This window comes from Microtus pennsylvanicus, chromosome 1 (genome assembly GCF_037038515.1).
Source record: "Microtus pennsylvanicus isolate mMicPen1 chromosome 1, mMicPen1.hap1, whole genome shotgun sequence".
Taxonomy (NCBI): Eukaryota; Metazoa; Chordata; class Mammalia; order Rodentia; family Cricetidae; genus Microtus; species Microtus pennsylvanicus.
The window spans coordinates 149,732,746-149,757,501 of NC_134579.1; the positions used below are offsets into that span (position 1 = coordinate 149,732,746).

At 43.9% G+C, this 24,756-nt stretch overlaps 1 protein-coding gene and 1 non-coding gene across 2 annotated transcripts; both read right to left on the minus strand.

The window, feature by feature from the left end:
• Window positions 1-4,946: 4,946 nt before the first annotated feature.
• LOC142857530 (olfactory receptor 5AR1-like) lies at window positions 4,947-5,933 on the minus strand. The gene has a single exon (XM_075985979.1). The coding sequence runs from the start codon at window positions 5,931-5,933 to the stop codon at window positions 4,947-4,949; it is 987 nt and encodes a 328-aa protein (XP_075842094.1).
• A 12,285-nt stretch (window positions 5,934-18,218) lies between these two features.
• On the minus strand, window positions 18,219-18,326 carry LOC142842769 (U6 spliceosomal RNA). The gene has a single exon (XR_012909449.1). It is a non-coding gene; the product is annotated as a U6 spliceosomal RNA (small nuclear RNA).
• Window positions 18,327-24,756: the final 6,430 nt, after the last annotated feature.

Here is a 24,756-nt window from a genome sequence, read left to right on the forward strand (position 1 = left end):
GTCCCAGGGCTTGTCCAAAGACCAAAACCCTAAATGCCAAAAGTGCTATCATTGGGCACGAGACTGTAGAAGCTCCCAACAATGGCCTTTAAACTCCAAATGGGGCAACTCTCAGCCTGGAAAGTAATAGGAAATGCTGAACAAACACTGGGCTTCCCTTCCCAGGGAAATGTCATTCCTGTTAGTGCAGAACCAAACCAAGCCAATATGCGTGTCCAGTCAAGATATCTAGCTAGTCACAGACCAAGAAAACACCCCAGACGACTCCTCACTATGCTAATGCTACTACACCTGTGGCCAGTTGCCACTTTTGCTGACCATGTGGGGGCTCTTGTACTGGCCCCCCAATTTGTGGGCTCTTACACTGTTCCCCCAATACCCATGCCAGTAGCCATAAAGGCTCTTTCTTCTCCCAGTTTATTTGCCACAAAAGTTTCACTGGGGCTCCCCTTTGCCACCCCTGTAGAGGCTGTTAGTATTACTGGCCTCTGATTTAACCTGTCTGAGGCTTTTTGCTTTGATATGTGTCCAGAAAACTCTACAGGCTACATCACGTTATACTGGCATGCCACTGGTGACTTTCTGGGCAATTATTCTCAAGGTACCATGTGGGGCTTAAATATAACTATGCTCTTGTAGTGGCATTTCAATTGTATTTTAAGAAATAAAGACTGCCTGAAGATCTGAGAGTAAAACAGTCCCACTGGTCAGTCTTACAGACCAGATTATGGTAACACACACCTTTAATCCCAGTAGCTACACTAGTTGCCATAGAAATCAGGTGGTGCATGCTTCTAATTCCAGCCCTAGAGAGGAATATAAGATGGGGGAGACAGCTCTCAGACTCAGTCTCATTCTGAGATTCTGGGAGGCAGGATTGCTATTGTAGACTGAGGTCGAGGTAAGAGTCAGGTAAGGGGTTGGTGGGGAGTAGCTGTGGTGGGAGGCAATCATAGGTCATGCTGAGGGGAAGATTTGGGGACAGGAGACATTGCTGTGGGCCTGGTTCCAGCCTCCATAGGGGCAGAGGGCCGAATATCTTCCCAAGGATAGACAGACTCAGTTGGGTAAGGTTCATTGGGGTACAAAGAGCAGGAAGGCTTATGTGGTAGCTCGATTGTGTCCCCTTTTGAGAATTCAGGATGCAGTGGGGGGGGGGCTCCAATGAGAAGGAGGACATCTTTTGCTCAAGGTTGCCCATGACAAAGTATAGAAGAAATGTTCAAGCTGTGGCTGTGAAAGTAGCCGCCATCTGAAGAGAACATTCCAGTCCCAGAAGCAAAAGGGGATTCAACCACAGTCAAACAGCCAAAGCCTTCCAGCCACTGCCCAATGTCTCTTAGCTGGTGGTCCCATAACCAGATTTTTAAGGGAGAAAAGTGGAGAGAAAAGCGAGCAAAAGTCCATATTCAGAAGAGAGGTCAGGACTGTCCATAAAGCAAGAGATGACCCCAGAGAGTGACTGGGGCAAAAGTTGTTGGCTGTTCTCAGGCTGGGAGGAAGTCTGCAGCAAGGACAAGGACAGAAGAGAAAGCGAAAGTGGTTTTGTGGGCCAAGAGTGAAGGACTTCTGTGGTTTGTGAGGCAGAGGTCGTGTGTTCATATAGTGTCTTCAGACTGTGGGAAAAGCCTATGTTATTCCTCTAGATCCAAGCATAAGGCATGATTTTGGGCCATGGGGAGATCATCATCCCCTTCCCAGTGAAATGAATTTGGGCTTTCTTCTTGCCCAGCAAGACTCTTCCCAGGAGGGTGTAGGAGCATTCAGGGTTAACTATGAAGGAACCTTTTTCCTTCCCAAGTCCACAGTTCGTTTTGTGGTCCTTAGATGTAGGGCTATCCCTGTTGCCCATTGAACCTGTTTGTTTGTCTGATAGAGGTCCTGTTGGAGTTTTTAGCACCAAATGATGAGGATCAATGTACACTAAAAGAATCAACAGGTTTCCCCTCCATTTGTAGGGTTACCCAGAACTCAAGGAGAGCTTCAAACCCATCCCCTTCAGTTGCCTAGGCCTGCCAACTCAAGGACTTTTCAGTCATCTCCAAGTTCCTTTTGTCCTTTTGGGTACATTCCTTCTTCCAATGGCCCATCTCCTTGCATTATGCACATTGATTCTTTTGGGGGTGCTCACAGCCCTTATCTCCCCACTCACTGGCTACTTGGTATGGTCTACATTTCCTATGCCCATTGGTCTCCTGGTTTTTATCTGCTGGTAAGACGTTAACCAGCCCCTGAGTTTGCCTATGTGCCTCTCTGTTGTTATAAACTTTGGTGGCCATAGCAATCAATTCAGACAGATTTTTACCTTCAAATCCATAGAACTGTTGGAGTTTTCTTTTGTTTAGTTAACAAAAGACAGATTGACTGCCATCTGATTCTCTGGAGCCTCCGGGTTCAATGGTGTATAGATGCGATAATCTTCTAACAAGCTTTCAAAAAATGCTTCCGCTGATTCATCCTTGTCCTGCACTTCCTGACTTACCTTAGACAAATTTGTGACCTGTCTTAACAGCTGCCCAAAAACCACCCACAAGAATCGGGTAATAGACATTTAGCTTCTCTCTACCACCGGTGGTGTTATAATCCCATCCCTCCTCAGGTTAATAATCATTAATAATCTCATCATCCGTGGGCTACCATCTCACCCTAGAACCTGCTTCTGGCATTCTCGCAGGATTCTATCCCTCTCAGTGGTAAATGGGATCTATAAGAGCTGTTGACATTCATCCCAGGTGCGATGATGAGCGCACAAGACAGTATGGAGAAGAGCTATTAGCCCTCATGGCTTCACAGTAAAGGAAGGGGTTTGGAGCTTCCAATTATATAAGTCACTTGTGGTCAAGGGAAAGTAAGCTAGACAGGGGCTGGCCTTGAACTCACAGAGTTTCACATGCTTCTACCTCCCAAGTGCTGGGAGTGAAGGTGTGCGCCACCACCACCCGGCTATTCTTGGATTTTCCAATACTTCCATGTCCATCTAGCACCTCTTTAATAGGTACATGGCAGACCCAGAACCTTACATGTGAGGTTACTCTGCTCTTGTTTAGATATTTGATTTGGAGTTTTTATGATTATAAGTGATACTGCAATGACCATTTTGCTATTTAGATCCTCCTCCCAATTTAGGGTTGCATTCTTAAAAGGAAACTTTGGCAAGGAGGAATTGCTGGAGTCTGAAGGTGTAAAATTGTTAAGATGTTCTTGATATGTCCAGGCTACTTGTGAGAACATGCGTCGCCGGAGACAGGGCTGGTGGCACGTAGGGACATCGTCACACCTGGCGCTGTCTGTATGGTTTAATGGGGGCTCTAATTGCAGTGATCTGATTTGAAAGGAAGCTAAGCAAGTGCTTGGGAGCTCATTGAGCACTGTGTTTCTCTGCGCCGCTTTCAATCGTGTCTTTATTATCTTCCCTTTGTCAGCTGCCCTCTTTGCAGAAGAGAGATTAACTCCCAGACTTGCTTTAGCCCCATGTGGTTCCTCAGCTTTGTCGAGACTTTCTTTGAATATTTTTTTCCCAGCAAGGCTTCAGCTCATTGTCTAGCTCCGTCATTTTGTTTTCTTTCCCAAGCCTACAGAATTGAACCTGCTGTAAGCATTAGACTGCTTTGTTGTGAAGGTTTTGTTGATGTAATTACACACTAGCCACTCTCTGCTAATTGTTTTATTTATTTTACATACCAACCACAGTTCCCCCTGCCTCTTTTCCTCCCACCTCTCAGCCCTCTCCCCCCATGCACTCCTCAGAAAGGGTAAGGCCTCCCATGGAAGGCAACAAAGCTTTGCACTCTAGAGCTGAGCTGGTTTGTGAAAAGGTGCCCCTTCCTTAAGGAGCCCTCCTTGAATCAGGAATTACTGACAGATGAGGTCATATTGCATAGTGCAGGACCCAGCTATAGCCGCTGGGCCTTTTGTTTCTTTCTTTTTCCTTAATTTGTCTTACATCAGCATTCTTTGTAATGTTTGTATATTTGTGTTTTGAATCATGTGCTGTAAATGTATTTCTGCTTTGTAAGAGACATGAAGACTATGATTGTTAGTTCACATTGAAATCTAATTGAAAAGCCTTTTGGTTTGTTGTGATGAGTTTGTAAATGAGATAATAAAAATTAATATTTTTCCAAACTTACTGCATTAGGTGTGTGCATAGGTGTGCCTGCATGTGTGTGTGCAGAGCGTTGTCTGTGTTTATGCGTGTGAGGGAACATGTGCGAGTTCAGAGGAAATGTTCGGGATTCAGTGCTGTCCTTCCACCATGAGGGTCCTGGGTTTTGTACTTGAGTTGTCAGGGTCGGCAGCCAACATTTTTACCTGCTGAGCCATCTTGTCTGGTTGAATATTAACATTGCTACACTTCATCTTAGCATTAGGAATATGATATTAGCATTTGATTTAGCCCAGCTTTGTATCAGTCACTGTGGTGTATTTTCCATATTTTATGGTCACACATTTTTTTACTTATCCTTCCATGTTTTTGCATTTTTTGTGTGTTTTTGAAAAAGATTTCTTTTTACATGTGCATGCACGTGTTTCTAGGCGAACTAAATGTGGGGTGGGGAAAACTGTACTTGAGTGCAGTACCTGTAGAGGCCAGAGGAGGGCAGAAGATCCCTCAGAACTCGAGTTATGACTGTTGGGAGCTGCCTGATTGAGGGTGCTGGAACTCAAACTCTGGTCCTCTGCAAGAGCAGCAAATTATCTTCACTGCTGAGCCATCTCTCCAGCTCCAGCATGTGGGTCTTATGGAGTAAACTCTTCCTTACATTTCTCATTTTTAAAACCCCAAATATCTCAGGAATAGGATTACTTTGGTCTTGCCAGGGAATCCAGATATTTGAATAATTCATTGACGCCTCAGCGCATGATTCAAGCCAGCTCAAACCTATTTTTCAAAAGCAGGGAACTGGTCAATATATATATTGAGTTTCTGGTGAACCCCAGCATGGCTACAGGGGAAACGTGTTGGAGGTGGGATTCTGGACCTTCCCGTGTCTAAACCACAGGTTCCAAGATGGCACCTGTGGATACAGCCTCCTCAGAGCAACTTTCATGTCCTTATTCCTCAGGCTATAGATTAGTGGGTTCAGAGTGGGCGTGAGGATAGAATAGAAGACAGCAGCCATGCGCCCTTGCAGAGGGGCATAGTGGGCTGTGGGCTGCATGTAGGCAGAACTTCCAGTGCCATAAAACAGGAGCACTGTGGCCAGATGGGAGGAGCACGTGGAGAAGGCCTTCCAGCGGCCAGCCGAGGAGCGGATGTGAACCACTGTGTACACGATGAGCACGTAAGACAGGCAGGTGAGGGCAAAGCAGGTCATGATGACGCAGCCACTGACTGCAAAGCCCGCAGCCTCATGGCCTCCAGGGTCACCACAGGCTAGATGCATGAGTGGGGGAATGTCACAGAAGAAGTGGTCGATTATGTTGGGGCCACAGAAGGACAAGGTGAAGGTATTGACCGTGTGGAAGGTAGAAAAGAGGAGCCCGCTGACCCATGCCACCACCACCAGGGAGACGCAGGTCTGAGAATCCATGGTTGTCCCATACGTCAGGGGCCTATAGATGGCTAGACAGCGATCAAAAGCCATGGAGGTGATGAGAAAACATTCGAGAGAGCCAAAGCAGATGAAAGCAAAGAGTTGGGATGCACAGGCCGCGAGGGAAATCTCTTTGGTGTCCGCCATGGCAGCCACCAGGGCCCGGGGCAGAGTGGTGGATGTAGAACAGAGATCCGCCAGGGAGAGGTGTTTGACAAAGAAGTACATGGGTGTGTGCAGGCGAGTATCGAGAGCCACCGCTACCATGATAGAGACATTCCCCAGAACTGCAGCCAGGTATATGAGAAGGAAGGCGGCCGTGCTCAGCCGCTGTAATGCAGGGACCGTGGAGAAGCCCTGGAGGATGAAGAGAGACACTGCAGAGAGATTGGCCATGGCGCGTCTCTGGGAAATGGGAATAAGGAGAGTCCGTGGAGAGAACGGGCAACCATAGCAAGGACCTGCGAGGAAAGGAGGAAAAGGAGGTGAGGTGTTCATGTTTCTAGCTTTGGCCAGAGACACTTTGGACTGCAGTGGGCAGGGATTAGTGCAGAGATCTGTGGTACCCGAGAAAGCCCTGACAACAGATGGCTGTGAGGGCCCAGCCATACATGGAACATCTGTATCAGCTCCCTCTCGGGGCTCAGGGAGCGTCACGGGGAAAGGAAGAATGTAAGGGCCCAGAGGATGGAGAAGGGGTGCTGTGAAAAGCTCTCCTCAGCCGTGACATGGCTGTCGCACCACCAACCTAGAGCAGCTGTGGCTACCCACACAAGCCAGGTGTAATTTCAATACAGGTAAGGGAGCTTCTGGGGTCACACCTCTGTCTGGAGAGTTAATGGCAGTTAATGGTAGCAAGTCATTTTTCTTTGAGGTACAGTAACTGGTAATTTGGTCACACCCCTGTGGATGGCCCTAGGACCATGAACATACGGGCAGTGCTAATAGGACTCGGCGGGGGAAAATAAGTTAACAGTTATCAAAGGACATGAAGTTGTAAGGAAGACGGGGTGGGTGCTGGGAGGGAGATGGGGGTAATGAGGGTGGGTATGATCAAGATATATAGTATACATGTATGAATTTTTAAAAGAATATATAAAACCTTTTTGTTTTTGCCTTCCTTCCTTCCTTCCTTCCTTCCTTCCTTCCTTCCTTCCTTCCTTCCTTCCTTCCTTTCTTGAAACAGGGTTTCTATATGTAGTCCTGTCTGCCCTGGAACTCACTCTGTAGACCAGCCTGGTCACAAAAGCAGAGATCCGCCTGCCTCTGCCTCCTGAGTGCTGGGATTAAAAGTGTGCACCACCACTGCCGGGCCTAAAAACCATTTTTTTTAAAGGATGAGTTGCCTTGATGGGAATGTTCATGTTTCTTAATTGAAATCCAGATGTGTTTCTTATCTTCCATTGAAATCCCAAACTCAAAGACCTCACAGAGACACCAGGCATGTAAGAGCATCTAGCTGGGTGGACGTTAGGGAATGGTGGAGATGGGGAAAATGAGTATTCTATCCAAATGAGGCTTTGCAGTTCCTCGTCTGTATGAAGAGTCTCTTGACTCTCATAGATCGCCAATCCAAATGTATGGCTAAGCTGTAAAGTGCTTGCTACATATGCATGAGGCCCTGAGTTTGGTTCCCAGCACCCAGCTAGAAAAGCTGGCCCATGGCACGCACCTGCACTCCCAGGCTGCTGGGGTAGAGCTATGAGGCTTGCTGGCCGGTGGCTAAATTGCCAGTCACGGGTTCAGTGAGAGATCCTGTCTCAAAGAATAAGGGGGAGAGCGACTGCCTCTGGTCTCTGTTAGCTTAATGCTTTTGTTTTATCATACACCCATCTGTCCCATCTTCTATCCCCTTTGAGGCAGGATCTCATGTAGCTCAGGTTGGCTTTAATTTCAATGTGTAGCTGAGGATGACGCTAAACACCTGATCCTTCTACCTGCGCAGTTCTAGTGATAGGGTCACGGGCGTGCATGACTGCCCAGTTTAGGTGCCCAGTTTGAGCTCGGGATTCAGGCATGCCAGGCAAGCACTCCACCAATTGAGCCACATCACCAGCCTTCTGTGCATATGTCTAGGCAACTCCAGGGTTCTTAAGTAGAATATTCGGTGTGAGGTCTAATGATCTACACCCCCTCCCAAAAAACAGGGATCATTTCTTACTCATCTCTTTACTTCCCAGCATCCTACTGGAAGCAGCGCACAGCTGACCTAGGAGTGCAGTTATCTCTACTGCTCACCCACTTAGTGCAGGGCAGGCACTGGTATGCTGACTGCACCCCCCTCCATGGGCCCCACTAACTCTAGTCACCGGGTAGGGTGACTGCCAAACACTACAACTTCATCCCGACGTCTCTCCTTCCTCAGCAGCTCTCAGCTTGCCCCCAGGTCTGGTTGGAAGCCTGAGACCATTCCCTCCCTTCAGGACTCCCTGGAACCCTCCCAGCTGCTGTTGGAACCCCCCTCCCCCGGTTGCCCTGTCCTACCCAGAAGTAAAAGTGCTAAGTGAACACCACCATCTGTGCCTCTTTCAGGAGGCTCCCTGCCATTTCTCTTCTTCCTCCCTCCCTTTGCCACAGGATGCTCCCTCTTCAGAATCCAGGTGTCTGCATGAGATGGTCCCCAGGCATACGTAGAGTACTGCGCTTACTTCAGTGGGATCATCAGACACCAACTTCATGTGTTACTGTACAGTGATGTTCCAGGAAAAAAAACTGATTGGTGAGATAGTGCAGTGGGCAAAGGCGCTTGCTGCCAAGGCTGACTGACAGCCTGAGTTCAACCCTGGGGTCCACAGGGTGGATGAAGACAGCTGATTACCACAAACTCACTTTGTGTGTGTGTGTGTGTGTGTGTGTGTGTGTGTGTGTGTGTGTGTGTGTATGTATGTGTATACCTCCCCCAAACACAAGTAAATGAAGAAATACAGCATCCAGCCTCCATCCTCACTGTCTTTTGGAAAAGCTGTGATAATTGCATGTGAATGTGTCTCCTGATGCCCGCTGTACAGAAGGGTGACCCCTCCCTGGGCTGATACCACACTAGACGTTTTGTGCTACCTCAGCCATGCAATAACCAAGTGTTTAAATATCTCTGGGATCCCAACTGCTTTGAATGGCTTCTGCAGCACCTGTTTATCTTCTTGCCCATCCTGGGAGGCAGTTATCTCTTTGTCCCCTATCTCTCAGACAGAAAACAGAGACAGGGAGCCCAAGTTCTCATAGCTACAACAATTGAAGTCCTCAAAAGAAGCCTCAAGAGCCCACAGACCCTTAAACCATGACTGACGGGTGAAAACTCACAGGCTCTTGAGAGCCAGTTAGTATAGACTATCTCTAGGCCTTTTAACAGTCAGTATCAACCTCTGCAGCCAACATTTTCCTTACTAGATAGAACTACAGTCCCAGGTATTCCATGACTCAGGAGATAGATGTGAGTTGAAGGCCAGCCTCAACTACAGAGTGAACTTGATTGAGTTCAGGCCCAACTACAGAGTGAGTTTGACTGAGGCCAGCCTAGGAGATCCTGCCTCAAATAAACAACCCCACAAAACCTCTTGGGTTTTATGATGAGCCCAACAGACCCTTAGCTTCTGAACCCTATCGAAGAGTCTTCTACACACACACACACACACACACACACACACACACACACACACCTTCTATGTCTACCTATATATTCTACATATACCTATCTGATAAGACCACACTTGGCTCACTTTACTTCTGTGACTGTAAAGTCACCAATGTCACTTCCACAGAGGAAACCTGTCTGTCGGGGTAAAGGCTAACACTGAGTCTGTGTTCCTGAGTGATGGGGATTTGGCTCAGAATAACAACTTCCTTGTTCTCTATAAAGCAGGTTAATGTTATGTTGGTAGTGCTGTGGAAGAGCTAGGCTAAGCCAACCTCACAACCCCAGATGTGCCCACTCTGCTGTCTCAGGTGTCCCAGGCACAGAATGGCAGCTGCTTACCTGGCTGCTGGCCACTGCCCCCATCCGGGAGTTGAAGCTGAAGCCTATTTGGTGCTGGGCTGGGCTAGTGGGAGGTCAGTTCCTCGAGGGGCTATTTGGGTGCAGGTCCAAGGTGGGAACTCCTAACTCAGGGATGAAGTCACACTTCTTAAGCTATAGCAAGGAGGGCTTTGGGGATGAACCAGGTCGGCTAAAGTCCTCGATGTTGGCTCTGAGCCACAGCTCCACCTCTGGGCTGTTTCTTTCTGCTTTTCTTGGGAGTTTGCCCAGGCTCACCTCTGGGACCTTGTGTTCTGTTCTAAACTCTGAGATTGAGGCTCTTTGGCAGGCAGGAGATCAGTCCTGGCTCCAACTATGAGATTTCTAGAATATTCTGATCATCCTCTATGGTAGTGGGCAATATGTCATTTACTATTTTACCTTTATAGTTTCTTTGGATTTTTTTTATTTTATTGAGCTCTACATTTTTCTTTGCTCCTTTTTCTGCCTCTGCCCTCCCCTTTAACCCTCTCCCATGGTCCCCATGCTCCCAATTTACTCAGGAGATCTTGTCTTTTCTACTTTCCATGTAGATTAGATCCATGTATGCCTCTCTTAGGGTCCTCATTGTTGTCTAGGTTCTCTGGGATTGTATTTATAGGCTAGTTTTCCTTGCTTTATGTTTAAAAACACTAATGAATGAATACATATGATAATTGTATTTCTGGGTATGGGTTACCTCACTCAATATTATGTTTTCTAGGTCCATATATTTGCCTGCAAATTTCAAGATGTCAGTATTTTTTTCTGCTGTGTAGTACTCCATTGTATAAATGTACCACATTTTCCTTATCCATTCTTTGGTCAAGGGGCATTTAAGTTTTTCCAGGTTCTGGTTATAACAAACAAAGCTGCTATGAACATAGTTGAGCACATGTCCTTGTGGCATGATTGACCATCCTTTGGATATATACCCAAAAGTGGTATTACTGGGTCTTGAGGAAGGTTGTTTCCTAATTTTCTGAGAAAGCACCACACTGATATCCAGAGGGGTTGTACCAGCTTACATTCCCACCAGCAATGCAGGAGTGTTCCATTTACCCCACAACCTCTCCAACATAAGTTGTTATCAGTGGTTTTTTTTTTATTGATAAAAGAAGAATAAAGAAAAAAAACAAATTTCCACCTCCTCCCAGCCTCCCCTTTCCCTCCCCCTCCTCCCACTCTTCTCCCCCTCCTCCCACTCTTCTCCCCCTCCTCCCACCCCTCTCCCCTTCCCCCCACTCCTCTCCCCCTCTCTCTCCAGTCCAAAGAGCAGTCAGGGTTCCCTGCCCTGTGGTAAGTCCTAGGTCCTCCCCCCTCCGTCCATATCTAGGAAGGTGAACATCCAAACTGGCTAGGCTCCCACCAAGCCAGCAGATTGCGTAGGATCAAAACTGCGTGCCATTGTCCTTGGCGTCTCATCAGCCCTCATTGTTCGTCATGATCAGAGAGTTCAGTTTTATCCCATGCTTTTTTTGGTAATAGTCCAGCTGGCCTTGGTGAGCTCCCAGTAGATCAGCTCCACTGTCTCAGTGGGTGGGTGCACCCCTCGTGGTCCCGACTTCTTTGCTCATGTTCTCCCTCCTTCTGCTCCTCATTGGGACCTTGGGAGCTCAGTCCAGTGCTCCAGTGTGGGTCTCTGTCTCTATCTCCATCCATCGCCAGATGAAAGCTCTAAGATGATATGCAAGATATTCGTCAGTATTGCGCTAGGATGGGGTCATTTCAGGTTCCCTATCCTCAGCTGCCCAAGGAACTGACTGGGGACCTCAGCTTGGGCACCTGGGAGCCCCTCTAGGGTCAATTCTCCTGCCCACCCTAAAGTGGGTCCCTTAACTAAGAATTGTGGTTCCGTGCTCCCCTATCCAACCTTCCTTTATCCCGATCCTCCTATTTCCCCAAGTCCCCCCTCCTTCCCTTCTACCTTTTCTCTCCCCATCTCCCCTTACCCCCTTCCCACCCCACCCCCAAGATCCCACTTTTCTCCCCGGCAATTTTGTCTACTTCTCTTATCCAAGAGGATAACGATATGTTTTTCCTTGTGTTCACCTTCTTACTTAGCTTCTTTAGGTTCGCCAATTGTAGATTCTGTGACCCCTATTTATGGCTAGAAACCAATTATGAGTGAGTACGTCCCATGTTCTTCTTTTTGGGTCTGGGATACCTCACTCAGGATAGTGTTTTCTATTTCCATCCATTTGCATGCAAAATTCGAGAAGTCATTGTTTTTTACCGCAGCGTAGTACTCTAGTGTGTATATATTCCATACTTTCTTCATCCATTCTTCCATTGAAGGGCATCTAGGTTGTTTCCAGGTTCTGGCTATTACAAATAATACTGCTATGAACATAGTTGAACAAATGCTTTTGACATGTGATAGAGCATCTCTTGGGTAAATTCCCAAGAGTGGTATTGCTGGGTCCAGGGGTAGGTTGATCCCGAATTTCCTGAGAAACCGAAACACTGACTTCCACAGTGGTTGCACAAGATTGCATTCCCACCAGCAATGGATGAGGGTACCCCTTCCTCCACAACCTCTCCAGCAAAGGCTATCCTTGGTGTTTTTGACTTTAGCCATTCTGACAGGTGTAAGATGGTATCTCAAAGTTGTTTTGATTTGCATTTCCCTGATTGCTAAGGAAATTGAGCACAACCTTAAGTATCTTTTGGCCATTTGAAGTTCTTCTGTTGAGAATTCTCTGTTCAGTTCAGTGCCCCATTTTTTAATTGGGTTAATTAGCATTTTAAAGTCTAGTTTCTTGAGTTCTCTATATATTTTGGAGATCAGACCTTTGTCTGTTGCGGGGTTGGTGAAGATCTTCTCCCAGTCAGTAGGTTGCCTTTGTGTCTTAGTGACAGTGTCCTTTGCTTTACAGAAGCTTCTCAGTTTTAGTAGGTCCCATTTATTCAATGTTGCCCTTAATGCCTGTGCTTCTGGGGTTATACATAGGAAGAGATCTCCTGTGCCCATCTGTTGCAGGGTATTTCCCACTTTCTCTTCTATCAGGTTCAGTGTTTTCGGGCTGATAATGAGGTCTTTAATCCATTTGGACTTGAGTTTTGTGCACGGTGATAGATATGGGTCTATTTTCATTCTTCTACAGGTTGACATCCAGTTGTGCCAGCACCATTTGTTGAAGATGCTTTCTTTCTTCCATTGTATACTTTTAGCTCCTTTATCGAAAATGAGGTGTTCATAGGTTTGTGGGGTAAAATCCGGGTCTTCTATACGATTCCATTGGTCGACTTCTCTGTTTTTATGCCAGTACCACCCTGTTTTCATTACTGTAGCTCTGTAATAGAGTTTGAAGTCAGGGATGGTAATGCCTCCAGAAGATCCTTTATTGTATAGGATTGTTTTGGCTATCCTGGGTTTTTTGTTTTTATCAGTGGTTTTGATCTTGGCCATTCTTACAGGTGTAAGGTGGTTTCTCAGACTTGTTTTGATTTGCATTTCTCTGATGACTAAGGATGTTGAGCATTTCCTTAAGTGTCTTTCAGCCATTTTAGATTCCTCTGTTGAGAGTTCTCTGTTTAGGTTTGTACTCCATTTTTTATTGGATTATTTGTTCTTTTGATGACCAATTTTTTTAAAATATATTTTGGAGATCAGACCTCTGTCTGATGTGGAGTTGATGAAGATCTTTTCCCATTCTGTAGGCTGCCGTTTTGTCTTGTTGACCATTTCCTTTGCTTTACAGAATCTTTTCAGTTTCAGGAGGTCCCATTTATTAATTGATTCTCTTAGTGTCTGTGCTACTGGGGTTATATTTAGGAAGTGGTCTCCTGTGCCAATGTGTTCAAGTGTACTTCCCACTTTCTCTTCTGTGAGGTTCAATATGGCTGGCTTTATGTTGAGGTCTTTGATCCATTTGGACTTGACTTTTATGCATGGTGATAGATATGGATCTGTTTTCATTCTTCTACATGTTGATATCCAGTTATGCCAGCAGCATTTGTTAAGTATGTTTTTTTTCATTTGATATTTTTTTGCTTCTTTGTCAAAAATCAGGTGTTCAAAAGTGTGTGGATTAATATCCAGATCTTCAATTCTGTTCCATTGGTCCTCCTGCCTTATTGCCAATACCAGGCTGTTTCAGTACTTTAGCTCTATAGTAGAGTTTGAAGTCAGGGATTGTGATGCCCCCAGAAGTTCTTCTATTGTACAGGATTGTTTTGGCTATCTTGGGTTTTTTGCTTTTCCATATGAAGTTGAGTACTGTTCTTTTGAGGTCTTTGAAGAATTTCGCAGGGGTTTTGATGAGCATTGTATTGAATCTGTAGATTGCTTTTAGTAAGATTGCCCTTTTTACTATGTTAATTCTACCTACCCAAGAGCATGGGAGATCTTTCCACTTTTTGGTGTCTTCTTCAATTTCTTTCTTCAAAGATTTAAAGTTCTTGTCGTACAAGTCTTCCACTTGTTTGCTTAGACTTACTGCAAGATACTTTATGCTATTTGTGGCTATTGTGAAGGGTTATGTTTCTCTGAATTCTTTCTCAGCCCATTTTTCATCTGTGTAAAGAAGGACTACCCATTTTTTTAGTTAATCTTGTATCCTGTTACATTACTGAAAGTGTTTACGAGTTGTAGAAGTCCTTTGGTAGAATTTTTGGGGTTGCTTATGTAAACTATCAATCATCAGCAAATAGTGAGAGTTTGACTTCTTCTTTTCTGATTTGTATCCCCTTAATCTCCTTTTGATGTCTTATTGCTCAAGCTAGGATCTCAAGAACTATATTGAATAGATATGGAGAGAGTGGACAACCTTGTCTTGTTCCTGATTTCAGTGGGATCACTGTAAGTTTCTCTCTATTTAGTTTGATGTTGGCTGTTGGCTTGCTGTATATTGCCTTTATTATGTTTAGGTATGTTCCTTGTATCTCTGCTCTTTTCAAGATCTTTATCATGAAGGGATGTTGTATTTTGTCAAAAGCTTTTTTAGCATCTAATGAGATGATTTTAGTAAGGAGGACACGTGTTTGTTTCCCACTGCCCAGACTCCCGAAATAACCACAAGGAAACTGTACCAATTAAATTACTGCTCGGCCAATTACTTAAACGTATTGCTAGCTAGCGCTTACATCTAGAATTAACCCTTTTACATTATTTTATATTCTACCACGAGGTTCTTGGCCTACTGGCAAGGTTTCAGCATGTATTTCTCGGGCAGCTCCATGAATGTTTTCTTTGACTGATGAGTCTGTATCCTCTATTGTATATTCAATGCTTGAGATTCTCTCTTCCATCGCTTGTATTCTGCTGTTTATGCTGTATTTGTGGTTCCTGATTGTTTTCTCGTGATTTTTGTTTCTATAATTCCCTTGGGTTTCTGTTTCTTTAATTCCCTCAGCTAGTGTTTTCTTTTTTATTTTTCAAGTCTTGAATAGTTTCTTTTATATGTTTGGTTGACTTTTCTTGGTTTTCTTTAAGGGGTTTGTTTATGTCTTCCAATTTTTTGTTTTTCTTTTCCTCCATTTCTTTGAGGGAATTTTTCATTTCCTCTTTAAGGTCCTTAAACATTCTCCTAAAGCTATTTTTTAGGCCATATTCTTCTGCTTCATCTATATTTGGTTGTTCAAGTCTTGCTGTTGCAGGGTCACTAGTTTTTACTGGTGTTGTGTTGTTCTTTGTGGTGTTGTGTGTGTTATTACCTTGTCTACCCATCTTTTCCTCTGATTGGTATAGTTGGGCTGTCTGTGACTCTGGTGATCAGTCTTCTAGATGCCAACATATTCAAAGCCTAGATGGTTGCTCCTTGTGATGCAGTTCCAGTCACCCCATTGGTCGCTCTGTGTTCCTGGAGGTCACCTGGCACTCCCAGGATTCGCTCTGCTCCTGCTCTTGTGGAGTTCACTGTCTCATGATTGCTCCAGCCTAGATTGTTAGCTTAGTCCTGTTTCCATAAACGTCCCTGGTCTGGATCCGCTCATGCTCCTGTGGAGGTCACTCTCTCAGGCTTGCTCCAGCCTAGGTCACTGGCTCGGTCTTGTTCTTTGGATTTAAAATGGTCTCAGACAGTTATTAAATAGGAATCTACATACAAATATCTTTAAAAAGAACTTCAGCAATACTGTAGATAAAAAATTAGAGTATTCATTCTCACATCAGTGGACTCTTAGTCTGTTTTCATTCTTTTGGCCAAGGCCAATGGTGCTGTAACTGGCATTCTTACATCTCTCCCAAATATCATGGGTTTTAGACTGGAGGGATGGTCCACTAGTTGTGAGCTCTTGCTGCACAATCCCAAGGAGCAGAGTTCAGATCCCAGTACCTACAAAACAAACCAGGAATCCTGTACACTCCTGTAACCCAAGATGTGTCATGAGCAGAGACAAGAGAATCACTGGGACTTGTCAGCTTCCAGTCTAGTAAAGAAAAGGAAAGACCCAGATTCAGGAAGAGACCCTGCCTCAAAGGAATAAATGGAGAATGCTAGAGCCGGACACTCAGCACTCTCTCCTATCTCCACACCCCCTGGCATGTACATCAACTCACATGCAAATAAATACTTTCAAATAAACATTTTAGGTTATATATGTTTACTCATATACACATAAATTAAGTCTTAAAAATGAACATCTTAGATTAAATATTTCTAAGTGTGTTCAACAAATTTCTTTATGTATTATTTAATGTCCTTTTGTTCATCATTAACCTTGAGTTTGGTTACACTTATAAATGGCCTCTCATTTTCAAGACATTTTCTTATTGATTACAGTGAATATTAATTCATATATATTGTTGGTTTATCCTGTATCTATTTGTTTTATTAATATTTTACTTTTCCATTTTCATCGATGTGTGTGGTTTGTATACATATGTATGTATGTATGTATATATATATATATATATATATATATATGTGTGTTTTCATGTGTTTGGTCACCCATGTGTGTATGTTTTTGTATGAGTATGCATGCATGTGGAGGCTTCAGGTTGATGTTTAGGATCATCATCAACAGATCTTCCACCTTAACCACTGAAGCCGAGCCTCTCACTCAAACTCAAAGCTGACCCATAAGGTCAATCACTAGCAAGCTTGCTCTGGGGAATCCCCTGTGAGGCCAGAATTACAGGTAGGCCACCACACCCATCCAAATTTACCCAGTTCTGGGGATCTCAACGCTGGTCCTTATACTTGCATGGTAAGGGCTTTAACCACTGAATCATCTCCCCAACCATATCTTGTATCTATTTACAAGATAAAGCATACCCTCTTTATATATAGGCACAGATTTTTTTTTCAATAAATTGGAATCACTGGATCAATTGGTGTGCACACTTTATTCATGGGAAATTATTTAACTCAATTTGTATGTGCTTTATCACTATCTATGAGTTATGTGCATGAGAATCAATTTTTGTCTTTATGACTAACTGGATAGTTTTTAAACTCACGGTCATCCAGTGACCAAAGAATCATTGTATTTTTCTTTTGGTTTACATTTCCACGGTGCATTATCTTTTATTATCTGTAATTTGAACAGGATCTAGTATCACTTTAGAGACAAAACTCTGGGCATGTCTGTGAGGGAAGTCTCTAGCATAGGTTAATTTAGGTGGGAAAACCCTATGGGCTCAGATTCCGAGGGCTGAACACCAGCCATTCATCTCTCTCTGCTTCCTGACTACAATGAAGTGGCTGCTGCCCTTCCTCCTGTCACCAGGCTTTCCTAGCCATGCCACTCTGAAGGGTATGTGATCCTATTTTTCAAATATTTGTTTATTTGTGTGTATGCAAGTGCATGCACATATACAAATATGTGTGGCGTCCAAACATACATGTACGCACAGACCAGACGAGCACACCAGATTCCCTCCTCCATCACCCTTCACTTACTCTTTTGAAGTGGGCCTGTCCCTGAATCTGGAGCTTCTGTTTGCTCACCTAGGCCAGAAGCCCCAGCCTTCTTCCTGTCCCTGGAACCGGGGTCACAAGCATGTGTGATGCCTGGCTTGCTGCATGGGTGCTGGGATTCAACCTCTGGTCCTCATGGTTGAACAGTGAATGCTCTTAACCACTAAGCAATACCTCCATTTGTTTTAACAATTATTTATTAAAATATAATTCTTATTTCATACAATTTACCAGAGCATATAGCTAAGTACATTTTGTGTTTTTATCTTTAATTAATCTTCCTTAATGATAAAAGCAATTTCTGCCTTTATTTATTTAACATTATCTAAAGAGCCTTTCTTGTTAATGGCTACTTTATTTTATTCATTTTTTTCAAGATATGGTTATTTATTTATTACCATTAAAGACTTATATTTTTTTTGTTTTTTGTTTTGTGTTTTGTTTTTTCGAGACAGGGTTTCTCTGTGGCTTTGGAGCCTGTCCTGGAACTAGCTCTGTAGACCAGGCTGGTCTCAAACTCACGGAGATCCACCTGCCTCTGCCTTCCGAGTGCTGGGATTAAAGGCGTGCACCACCACCGCCCGGCGAAGACTTACATTTTTGACTGGGCTCAGACTTAGAAGTAGAAGCTCTCAGCAAGAACAGTTTATGTTTCTTGGTGATCTGTTCTTGGCACTTTTCTTTGGTTTCCTTCATCCTCTTGGCCAAAAGTTCGGCATATTCTGCAGCCTCCTCTCTGTTTTACTTTGCTGTTTCTTCAGAGCAACATGATGGCATCTGTGCTGCAGGACACATGGAGTAACAAGACGCTGAACCTTGGGTGCTAAAAATATGGAATCCTTCTTGAATTTGAGTGCCATTCTTGCACAGGGGCCATGCTAGCTTTTTTCCGTATCATTCCAGTTTTAGTATATGTGCTACCAAAGTGAGCACTATTTTACTAATTTTATTACATTTTCTTTATGTATGTGTGAGAGCGTGTGCATGTGCCACACTGTGTGTGGGGATCAGGGGATAACTTGTGGGAGTTGGTGCTCTAATTCTACCATCTCTGTTCTGGGGATTGAACTCATCTAGATCATCAAGGTGGGTCACAATCACTTTTACCCACAAAGCCATCTCATTAGAGTGGGTTCAAATTTTTTGCCTACTCTTTAATTTGGTTTTCTACCTATGGTGATTAGAATGGCCCCATAGGCTCATATATTTGAATGGATGGTCTTCAGGGAGTGGTGGTACTTGACAAGAGGAATTAGGAGGTGTTACCTTGTTGGAGTAGGTGTGGCCTTGATGGAGGAAATGTGTCACTGGACATGGGCTTTGAGGTTTCAAATGCTCAAGTCAGGCCCAGCATCATCTTTCTCTTCCTGCTGCCTGTGGATCCAGATGTAGAACTGTTGCCTTCTCTAGCACCATGTTTGCCTGCATGTCACCATGCTCGCTGCCGTGATGATAATGCACTAAACCTCTGAAACTGTAAGCCAGCCCCAATTAAATGCTTTCTTTTATAAGAGTTATGATGGTCACAGTGTCTCTTCACAGCGATAGAACAGTGACTAAGAAACTGCCATTTTCTTATTGCGTTCTAGTAGCCCATTAATATATATAATGTGGATGTTTATGAGCCATAAAAGTTCACACCCATCAGGAGAAAACACTCCCCAGCCAAAAATAATAATCTAAATATCTTGACTGGGCAGAGACTAACATTCCACTTGGGCTGGATCAATCACCAAGCCAAGGGGCACCTCCAGGAAGGTGGGCTCACCTTGAGAGGCACTAAAGAAATGGGCAGAATAATTAGTCCTCAAATGAGGTGCTGAATCCCCAGCAGTAGCACCACAGCTTACAAGGCCGCAACCACGCCATTTCAGAGGTCTGCCTGCTTTATTTTTTTATTTTTTAATTAATTAGTTAATTAATTAAAAATTTCTGCCTCCTCCCCGCCACTGCCTCCCATTTCCCTCCCCCTTCCCCAACCAAGTCCCCCTCCCTCATCAGCCCAAAGAGCAGTCAGGGTTCCCTGCCCTGTGGGAAGTCCAAGGACCTCCCACCTCCTTCCAGGTCTAGGAAGGTGAGCATCCGAACAGCCTAGGCTCCCACAAAGCAAGTATGTGCAGTAGGATCAAGACCCAGTGCCATTGTTCTTGAGTTCTCAGTAGTCCTCATTGTCTGCTGTGTTCAGTGAGTCTGGTTTTATCCCATGCTTGTTCAGACCCAGTCCAGCTGGCCTTGGTGAGTTCCCGATAGAACATCCCCATTGTCTCAGTGTGTGGGTGCACCTCTTGCGGTCCTGAGTTCCTTGCTCGTGCTCTCTCTCCTTCTGCTCCTGATTTGGACCTTGGAATTTTGGTCAGGTGCTCCAATGTGGGTCTCTGTCTCTGTCTCCTTTCATCGCCTGATGAAGGTTAATACTCAGGAGGATGCCTATATATTTTTCTTTGGGTTCACCTTCTTATTTAGCTTCTCTAGGATCACGAATTATAGGCTCAATGTCTTTTATTAATAGCTAGAAGCCAATTATGAGTGAGTACATCCCATGTTCCTCTTTTGGGTCTGGCTTACCTCACTCAGGACAGTGTTTTCTATTTCCATCCATTTGCATGCAAAATTCAAGAAGTCCTTGTTTTTTACTGCTGAGTAGTACTCTAATATGTAAACATTCCATACTTTCTTCATCCATTCTTCCATTAAAGGGCATCTAGGTTGTTTCCAGGTTCTGTCTGCCTGCTTTAAAAATGGAACTTTTCCTTTTCTTCTGTCTCTTTTCTAAGCAATCTTCCTTTAAAACTTTGGACTCCCCCAACAGTTTGGGCTTTCTTTGTCTCTAAAGTCTCTATCCCAACGTTGGCTGCTTGTCTACCATATGTCTAGACATTATATGTCTAGACACCATATGTCTAGAGACCATATATCTAGAAGGGTGGTCTATTGTTTGTTTGTCTTCTTTCCTCCATTCTCCTACAGGAAGGTGTTAAGGGTTATTCCTTGCCTTCCCTGGTTTTTTTTTTTAAACTCTTAACAAAATTTTCCTTGAACTTCTGGTTTAGTTCATTCTTAAATTATTTTATTAGTAAGATTAAGAACCCCAAGAGAGGACCCCAATTGTGTGAGTTGTACATGAAGTTCAGCATGGTAACATGCCCTTGAGGGACTTTCCTGCGAAGGACATGGCCTGAGTGGTAGTTTTAAAATCCTGCTTGAATTATAATGTAGAGACCCAAACATGAGTCGATGTGTATGGAGTGAACTTAGAGAGTCTTATAATTGATGTGGTAAAAATAACAGAAATAACGCACAATGGCAATAGTGAACACACAATGTTTATCTGTGCTCCATTTCTATCTATAACAATATAATAATAATAATAATAATAATCTGTCATCTATCATTTACTATTTATCTTTCTATCTTCTATCTGTCTAATACCTTCTGTCTATCAGTCTATCTATATTCTATACATTCCCTGACCTGGGGTTTTCTTTTAAACTCTAATACTTTATTTATGCACCATTTATCCAACTTGATCTATATATCTACCTATAATTTATTTGTTTTTTCTCTTTCTGTGTATCATGTATCTGCGTCCTAGTAACTTCTGTATACCAGTCTATATCTGTCTACAGCCCATCCCTTTATTTACCTTTCTATCTATATTCTACCTATTTATCTATCTTTTATTTCTAGCTTCTATTTATCTGCTATCTAACTACATATCTTTTATGTTTTACCTGTCTTTGACATATCAACCTATATGTATATGATTATCTATCTTTATATATTTATCAATCACCTGCCATTTTTATGCCTATTTTTTGTATCGTATTTATTTATTTAGCTCTTCCTATTTATCCTTCTGTCTGGCATCTATATATTCCCTACCACCTATCTTTTATCTATATATCACATATATATCTATATTTATCAGTCTATCCAACTATTTGTTCTTTTTTCATCTTCTATCACCTATTTACTTTTTAATATCCATCAATCTTCCTTTTTATCTGCCTATTATTTATCTATAATATATATATGTCTGCCTGCCTCTCTATCTTCTATCTATCTATATATCTATTCTATCTATTTATCTATCTAACTTTTTATCTATCATCTATGTATGCGGCATGTATGTATGTATCTACCTTTTATATATCTATCTACTACCTATTATCTATCATTTATATATCCATCTTTTATCAATTTTTTGTTTTCTACCTACTTATCTATCTTCTATGTATGTGTGTATGTATGTATGAACAATCTAACTGCATCACGCTATGACTTCTCTGCCCATCTGTCATTACACATCTCCTTTTATCCTAACAAAATCTCAGTGACATAGGTTCTACATATTCCACTTTTACAGGCGAGGAAGCTGAGACAAGACAATTTGTGTGTGGGGGGGTGGGGGACAAAGCCTCAAAGGTAGCATGTGGGAAAGCCAGGATTTGAATTTGAACTCACTCATATGACTCTACCTTTAACCATCGTGGTTTAGTGCTAGGGGTGAGCTTTGGGCTTTTATCCTGAGTACATGTGTGGATAATAATAACATTTATTTGTGCAGAAAAAAAAACTGGAGGAAGATTTGGAGACATACGGGCCTGTTTCTGCCGCCGTGTGTTTGCTATGAGATGTCTGTTAGACTTTTGTTTGGAAATTCTGGGTAGGTTTAAAAACCAGGAGGAGTTGATCACAGCAGAAGATAAATAGATAATGTGGGAACATATACAGACAGACAGGCAGACAGACAGACAGACAGACAGATAGATATTCAGAGAAGCTATGAGTAGAACATCAATAGTAACTAAAGTCACAGAACTGAGGGAAGTTGGTAGTGTGTGTATTTGTGTGTGTCCAAGAAATCATTTCAACTCCAGTGTAACATCTTTAGCCTTGGCTTCTGGGTTGACTATCATATTCAGTATCTGTGGAGAGGTGAGATAACTCACAGAACACAACACAAACACCCTGAACTGATTGCAGCCAACGTCAAACTGCTCTCTAAAGCCCCGAATGCCTCTGGAGATTCCTCTCACCCGCGATCACAAGTTGGAAGTTCCAAGAGCCCTAACTCAGTTTAGATGAACACAACAAAGCACTCTCCTAAGGCTCATTAAGTTGAAACTCCTGATGGCTTCCCAAGGGTGAGAATTTCCGCTAACCCTGGAGCACCCAGCAAGGTCTCCTCCCCACAGGACGGGAGTAATTGGCTTCTGTTTCATCTGGGACAGCCTCTAGAGATGAGCGCGCTATGCTTGTTAGGAGCAGACAAGCCCAGGCTGGTCTGGGAATCACAAAGAAACTTTTTGACTGCTTAAACTCATTAGCAAAGAAGCTGATGGTGGCTGAGACCTCCCCCCGGGGGCCAGCAAGTTTGTCTCGGTGCTGAGGAAATGCACCCTCGAGGTGCCAGGAAGGAAAAGACTTTTGGCACAGCCATGCATGACTTGGTTCCATGAGAGCCTTGCTTGCCTTCTTTGAAATGAGAGTGTGGGTGAATACGGTGCTGCCACGCCTCTCTGAGTCTTCAGCACACTGGAGAAGACAGATAGGTGGGAAACAACTGAGTGATAGCGCGGAGCAATTGAAAGGACTCACATGGATGTTTTCTTGGCGGTAGTAGTTCCCAATTTGAGATGACTCAGTTTATCAGGAGACCGCTGGCAATGCCTGAGGATGTTTTTGATTGCCACATTGGATGGGGGATACTGAGATTGAGTGTGTAGAAACCAGGGATTCTGCTTAGCCTCCTGAAAGCACACAGGGCAGCCTCTCACTGCAATAGATCCCCAAATGGCATAGTTAAGAAGCATTGTCTTACAGATTCCTTATTGTCCTACTCTACCCAGAAGCAACTTGTGGAAGGAAAGGATTTGTTTTGCTTACACTTCCTGGTCACAGTCCATCATTAACAGAAGTGATATCAGGAACTCAAGGTGGGAACTGAAAGACACGGGGCTACCTGCCTTTCATGAGGCGTTGCCTCTGACCAGGGAACTCACTCATGGTCAAGGAAACATGACAGAAGCCACGGAGGAATCCTGCTTGCTGGATTGCTCATAGACTCGTCTTCATTAGCCTTCTTAATACAGCCTAGGACCAACTGTCCATTGGAACGGTGCCCCCCACAGTGGGCTGTATCCCTCTACACCACTTAGTAATCAAGACGGTCTCTTCACAGCCATGCCCCCCACACCACTCTGATCTGGATAGCATCTCTCTCAAGACTCCTTTCTCTGGTCACTTAAGGCTGTGTCAAGTCGATAACTCAAACTAAGACAATAACCCACTTCCGTCTTCTGGAGCTCTCAATGCACAAGGAGGAATAGGGGACCTGGGAAGATGATTCAGTGGACAATGTGCCTGTTGCAGAAGCATAGGACCCCAGTTAATCCTCAACACCCGGGTAAAAAGCCACGTGCAGTGGTTTGTGCCTGTAGCTCCTGTCCCAGAGGACAGAGACAGGTGGACCTCCGGGGCTTCTGGCCAGCCAGTCTAGAAGAAACAGAGCTCAGGTACAGTGAGAGCCTCTATCTCAAATAGTAATGTGGGAGAGTGGTAGAGGAAGACTCGGAGAGCTGTTCTCTTTCTGTGTTTGTCGAGACAGGGTTTGTCTGTATAGCAGCTCTGGCTGACCTCAAGCTCACAGAGACCCTCCTGCTATGTTTCCTGAGTGCTGAGATTAAAAGTGTGCAGCACCACACCCAGAAGACTCAGATGTCAACCTCTGACAACACACACACACACACACACACACACACACACACACACACACGAAGCATACACAAATATACATGTGTATATATACACACATATAACACAAAAGAGAAGAGAGACAGAGAGACAGTGGAGATTGAGAAGATGAACAAAGGGGCTTGCAGATGGCTTGGTCAGTAAGTGTCTGCCATGCAAGCATGGAAATCTGAGCTATCTCCCCAGCGCCATTGTGAAAAGATCACAGCAGCGAGCACTTGCAATCTCCGTGTTCAGAAATCAGAGACAGGAGGATTCCTGGAGAAGGCTAGCTAGTCAGTCTAGATGAATCAGTGACCTCAGGGCTCAGTGGGAGGCCTTGTCTCAAAAATCCAAGGTGGAAAGCAAGTGGAGAAGACAGTCAGGGACTGGAGAGAGGGCTCAGAACTAAAAGCATTTCTGCTTCTGAAGAAGACTCAGCTTCAGCTCCCAGCCCAAACATCGTGTGACTCACATCCACCTGTAACTCTAACTCCAGGAGATCTGATGTTTTCTTCTGGCCTCTGCAGGTACTGCACACATGTATGTGTGTGTGTATATATATAATAACACAATAAAAAATCTTTTAAAAAGATACTAAATGTCACCTCTGGCTTCCATGCACACA

Coding starts and splice junctions, on each gene's coding strand:
- LOC142857530 (XM_075985979.1), bottom strand. CDS start 5,933: ATGGCCAATCTCTCTGCAGTGTCTCTCTTCATCCTCCAGGGCTTCTCC.